At 45.8% G+C, this 5,572-nt stretch overlaps 2 protein-coding genes across 2 annotated transcripts in view; one reads left to right on the forward strand and one right to left on the reverse strand.

Annotated features, from left to right (window-relative positions):
* The window catches only part of cdc23 (CDC23 (cell division cycle 23, yeast, homolog)), a gene marked incomplete at its 5' end in the record, with an annotated part of 6,314 nt that extends 5,042 nt beyond the window's left edge, over positions 1 to 1,272 (forward strand). Inside the window, 2 exons of the mRNA XM_025065871.1 lie at positions 245 to 364; positions 449 to 1,272. Of these exons, the coding sequence (XP_024921639.1) occupies positions 245 to 364; positions 449 to 598 (270 nt within the window). The remainder of the gene's footprint in view (positions 1 to 244; positions 365 to 448) is intronic.
* Positions 1,273 to 1,614: 342 nt separating this feature from the next.
* The window catches only part of kif20a (kinesin family member 20A), a 6,744-nt gene continuing 2,786 nt past the window's right edge, over positions 1,615 to 5,572 (reverse strand). Inside the window, exons 8-18 of the mRNA XM_025065872.1 lie at positions 5,386 to 5,503; positions 5,221 to 5,295; positions 4,989 to 5,132; positions 4,710 to 4,878; positions 4,465 to 4,617; positions 4,237 to 4,376; positions 3,657 to 3,759; positions 3,301 to 3,490; positions 2,948 to 3,039; positions 2,724 to 2,861; positions 1,615 to 2,001 (exon numbers count right to left, since the gene is read on the reverse strand). Of these exons, the coding sequence (XP_024921640.1) occupies positions 1,624 to 2,001; positions 2,724 to 2,861; positions 2,948 to 3,039; positions 3,301 to 3,490; positions 3,657 to 3,759; positions 4,237 to 4,376; positions 4,465 to 4,617; positions 4,710 to 4,878; positions 4,989 to 5,132; positions 5,221 to 5,295; positions 5,386 to 5,503 (1,700 nt within the window). The 3' untranslated portion in view covers positions 1,615 to 1,623. The remainder of the gene's footprint in view (positions 2,002 to 2,723; positions 2,862 to 2,947; positions 3,040 to 3,300; positions 3,491 to 3,656; positions 3,760 to 4,236; positions 4,377 to 4,464; positions 4,618 to 4,709; positions 4,879 to 4,988; positions 5,133 to 5,220; positions 5,296 to 5,385; positions 5,504 to 5,572) is intronic.

The raw sequence follows: 5,572 nt of genomic DNA on the forward strand, positions 1-5,572 counted from the left end.
TTTTCAAGTGTGTGACATCACATGCATATTGTTTTAGAAGAATTCAGTTACATTTTTAATTAATTTTGTTATTGAAATGTATGTAAGACTGTGACAGAATTTCATCTTTTATTTGGTTATTTAAATATAACAGGTTAACGATTATTAAATCAAATCACTGCTATATTTTCTGCGATATTTCAGAATTCCTGTCAAATCAAATGTTTGAAATCTCTTTAATCGCTTGAATTATGTTTCACGAAAGGAACAGTTGGAGCACGCCGAGGTGAGCACGGCCCTGCGGTACCTGGGTCAGTACTATTTCAAGAACAAACTCTACGAAGAGGCGTCGCTGTGCGCTCAGCGCTGCTGCGATTACAACGACGTAAGTCTGTCAACGTGATCGACACTTGTTTTATTTTTTTATATATTATCGTTTTAAACAACGTTCCGTTCTCTGTGTTTACAGGCCCGTGAGGAGGGAAAAGCCTTGTTGAGGCAGATCTCACAGGTCCGGGATCAGATCGAGACGCCGTCGACGGATCTGTTCGCTCCGCTCTCCAACAACACTCCAGCCAGGAGAGTATCTCCTCTCAACCTCATCTCCTTCACACCATGACACACACTGCTGCCATCACGGGCCGTTCACTGGAGAACTGGGCCTGTGATGGTGCGATTTGTTCTGGGACATTTAAGAGACTGGGTCAACCTGTGTTTGAGGGATTGACCCCTGGGTCAACACACACACCTACACACACCTGCAGCTGTTGTTGTTGTTGTAAATATACAGGTTAAAGGATTCGGTAGGTTGTGAATTAGACAAACTCTGGATTTTTGGAATGCATTTTGTAAAAGCAAAGAGACAGATTTTCAAGTATTTAATGTCTGTGGACAAAATGTACAAAATAATAAAAAAAGAGAAGAAGAACAGACATGCAGTGCAGAGGAAAGACACACGGAATTATTTACAGACGCAAAACAAAACGGTAGCATCTCTGCGGTGAAGTGGGGGTGACACACACGTTACACACACACACACGTGTTAAAACATCTCACGCTCTCGTCACTAGTCCAAGTAAAAACAACACATTTGAATGAACAACATTGCATAAAGAAATGTGTAGAAAAGGCAGTAAATATATAGTTTGTTAATCCACACGTATTCATTTGGTATCAGTGGTGAAAAAAAAAAAAGTTATAAAGTGAACAGGAAGGAGTCTGTAAGTGGAGAGAGAACTGTGTACCTCAGGAATGGGAGTATTTTCAAACAGTATAAAGTATTTTTTTACATATATATTTTTGTCTTTGTATCAGGATAACAAGTGGGGCCAAAAAAAAAAAAAACTTAAAAATTGGTCCAAATCTGACACAGTTCCACTCCACTGACACGCTCTAACAGCAATCATGAATGTGCATAATATTTGGAATAATAATAATAATAAAAATGTCTCCATCCTCAGTGTCGCTGACGTCGTCTTCCTCCTCCAGCAGCGAGCTCTCGTTGCCGTCGCGTGTCGTTTCACGCAGCAGCGACAGGATGTAGGCCACTCTGGTTTTGGTGGCTGGACCGTGGACCAACTGGAATTTCAACAACAGATTTTCACGCGTGATTAAATGTCAGCAAAATGGTAAAAAAAAAAAGGATCAGTACTTCCCCCTGAGTCCACGGGGGGTGAGGACGGGGCTGGGGGGAGGAGAATGCTGGCGAGAACGCAGGATGCGAGAGTACGGCGTCACGTGCTCTTCCTGAACGCCACGCGTGTTGTACTTGCGCGACGGGAACAGAGACTGGAAGAACTGTCGTTTGGTCGGCGGCCTGTTTTCAGTGTCTGGTGTTGCCGCGGCGGCGGCGCCGCAGCCCCTCCTCTTGCAGGAGCCCGGCGTGGCGGGGGCAGTGAAGGTCCTCGGGGGCAGCTGGGACCCGGCTGCGGCCTGTGCCGTCTTGGCCAGGGTCTCCGCTTTCCGCCTCATGTCGGATTTGACCAGCGCCAGGCTGTTCTGCAGCTCCATCAAGACCTGGTCCTGGGAAGGGAGTCAGTGATCAGGGTTAGGTGAGAACACCGAGCAGGAAGTGAAGTTAGGTTAAAGTTGTTTTTTTTTTTTGGAGAATAGAAGTGACAGAAGGACAAACGCAGCCCCTGAGATCAGCGCCCTCTGCAGGTGTTAGTGACTTTGATTCATCTAAAAAGCAGCCTGTGCATCGTGATTGTTAATGAAGAGGATCAGAGGAGGACAAAGAGAAATGGGATCAAAGTGTTAGTTGAAATGAAGTGGTGCCATTTAAAAAAAAAAAAAAACAACAGAAAAACATTTACAGCAGTAAATCCAATGGAGACTGGACTTGACTTTTTTTTTTCTCACCCCTCGATTTAAGTAAGGTTTGATTTTCTGGACTGACTCTGTGGTCGTGTGTGTTGCTTGTGTTTTCCCTTCACCTCTTTATCAGTTTTTGGTCAAAAAAATATTTAACAGTAGTATAAAGAGTTGGTGGCTGGAAAAAACGTCATGCTTAGATTTACGACCCTGATCTCCTCAAAACTCTCTGCCAACAGTTGAATTAATCTGCTCAAAACTCTCTGCCAACAGTTGAATTCCCAGGAAACTAAAGTATTTAAGATCATAATTTAAACTCATTCATTTTCTTTTTTTAATCCAACGGCATAACTCCCCCAAATCATTCAAGGACTTTGGTAATTCCTAATTCCTAGTGTCGTCGTTGTCGTCTTGTTTTATTTCATGTTCACCTGTTTGACCAGCGTCTCGTCCGCTGTGTTCAACGTCTGCCTCAGACGTTCTCCTCCCGTGTTCCGACAACATGCTCGCTCCCCGGACTGGAGGTCCACACCCAACTTCTGCAGGTTCTCACGTAGTTGACGCAGATTCTGTTAGAAAATAGAATCGGAATTTAACTTAATTAAGAAAGTCTTAAGGAGTGGGGGGGGATTGTTGGGGGGATGCATCTACTGACCCTTTGACCTTCCTCAAGCTTGCGCTCAGCTGCGCTCGTCAGCGCGCCGGCCGACCCTGGCACCTCCAGCTGCAGTTTCAGCTTAGTCAGCTCTGTGTGAACAGACAAGACAACAGACAGTCAGTGACTCTGGGTTTGGTTTGTTTTTTTTTTTTAGCTTTGACTCTGTGGTGTCAGAATTACGTTCAAACACCACACGGTGGCGCTGCTGTATGTTATTGTTGGTCATAATGGTGGTTCACAGTTCTGGAAGTTTACAGTAAGGATCCACTGAGTTGTGGATTTCAAATTCAAACTTTGACTTTCTAACACACATATATACTGCCCCCATCAGGGCAGTCATCAAACTGCACCTTGCGTCTTGTTGAACAGCTCAGCCTGGCACTGCTCCAGGTCGGCACGCATCTTGCTGACGTCTGTGAGAGTGCTCAGTCTCTGGGAACGCCGAGGCCCGTCCCCCGGTGGCAGCCGCGGCGGCTCCGACTCCTTTTCTTTGTGCTTTTCCAGCGCGGCAGACAAAGCCTCGATTTCCTGATCTCGCTCCTGGAAGAAAAGATTGGAGAGAACATTCCACGTCAGGTCGATTCAGTATCAAACCTTAAACCACAGCAGCTGAGAAAGATGTTACAGATAATGTGTGTGTGAGTGTGTGTGTGTGTGTGAGAGACAACACTGCAGCTTAGAGTGAACACAAAGGACCGGGTCTCACCTTCAGCTCCTCGCTGTAGAACTTCTTCAAATGTTTCTGCAGGTTGTTTATCTTGTCCTCGTATCTCTCCTCGATCAGAGCTCTCTGCGAATCCAAGGTCTCGCTGTGAAAAGCCAAGAAAGTTTCTGTTAAGAACTTAAAATGTTCATGAGCCTCTTTCATAGTTCAATGTCAGGAATGTGGCGCTGAGTGACGGCCGGGGTTTGATACCATTTCAGTACGAAAGTAAATGCGAAAAAGATTTTGTTTTTCAGTTCACAATTGACAAAACATCAACAAATACCAAAAAGTAAAATCATAAAATAAAATCCTCGGTGCGGCAGGAAGCGTGGTATATTTCAGGAAGCATATTTCTGTTCTGACACGGCCTCCTCCATGTTTGACATGTGACCAGCAGTGCAGACAATATTTTTACAAAAACGTCACGTTTCTTCACTGCTACTGAAATTTACAGGAATTAGAAGAAATAAATCGCTTCCTTTTGAGGTTGATCTGTGCTAAACGCTAACTGAATAACGTGATCCTGTGACAAAGGCTAAAATATAAATCACTGATGTCTGACACACACACACACACACACCTGAAGCCGTCCTGCATCTCGTTGATGACCTCCATCATCTCACAGACCACCTGCTCCCTCACGTTGGCCTCCAGGAGCTCCTTCTCCTCCCGCTGACGCTGCACTTCTCTCTTCAGAACATCTATGGCCTGAAGCAGAGCCTTGAAGGACAGTCCAGTGTTAGTGTTAGCAGCAGAGGATCCATCAGTAGATGGACACACACACACACACACACACAGATGGTGTTACCTCAGTGTTTAACATGGTAATGTCTCCATCCTCAGTGTCGCTGACGTCGTCTTCCTCCTCCAGCAGCGAGCTCTCGTTGCCGTCGCGTGTCGTTTCACGCAGCAGCGACAGGATGTAGGCCACTCTGGTTTTGGTGGCTGGACCGTGGACCAGCTGGAATTCCAACAACAGATTTTCACGCGTGATTAAATGTCAGCAAAATGGTAAAAAAAAAAAGTGGAAAATGAAACAGCAGCGTTTCCCACCTGCGTGGCGATCGCAGAGAACTTCAGGGCCTGCAGAGTCTCGTCGTAGATGGAGGCACATGGGTTGATGTTGACCACCATGCAGGAGGTTCCTCGGCCACAGAAGTAGCCCTGCAGCACGCGCGTCAGTTTGCTGTCCCTGAAGGGCACCACCTGCGGCAGTCGAGACCTGCGGAGGGAGAAGATCTCCGTCATCTACGTCTACGACTTTTTCCCTGCAGTGAAACGACACCAGGTTCTAGAATCATCAGGTGGAAAAAAAAGAAAAGAAAATCCTACTTCAGATTCTGGTTGTTCCTCAGAGCAGCGATGCAGCGTCCCAGTGTTAACAGGGAGGTGTTGATGTTGTTGGCCTCCTTCATCCTCTCCCCGTTCCTCTGCTCTTTGCAGCGCTCAGAGCCGGCCAGGTCGCACACAGTCAGTCTGACACAAGACAAAAAAATTTTGACTCAGCAACACTCTGGAATATGAGTACATCCAATATATGTAAAAAAAAAATAGAGAGACATACTCGCTGATGTTCGTGGCCTGACCAACAGATCCCTCTGGGCGGACGTGCAGGATACGGACGGAGAAGATGCTGTGGCTGTGGAACGTTCACAGACATTTGAATGTTTAGGATAATCCAGACAGTAAATCACTGGGTTTCCAATAATCCTGTTTGATGTCAACACACCTGCGGCTGGAGTTATGGTTGAGGTGAGTGCTGGCGAAACTCTGGTTACAACGGCCGGCCTTCAGGATCTTCCAGGCTTCCTCTGCGCTGCGGACCTGGATCCAGGTCAGGTCTGGAAAAAAAAAAATAAAAAAAAACGAAAAAATCAAAATCGTCAAAAAGAAAAAAAAAAAAAAAAACAAAAACA

Source organism: Cynoglossus semilaevis, chromosome 19 (assembly GCF_000523025.1).
Source record: "Cynoglossus semilaevis isolate Cse_v1.0 chromosome 19, Cse_v1.0, whole genome shotgun sequence".
Classification (NCBI taxonomy): Eukaryota; Metazoa; Chordata; class Actinopteri; order Pleuronectiformes; family Cynoglossidae; genus Cynoglossus; species Cynoglossus semilaevis.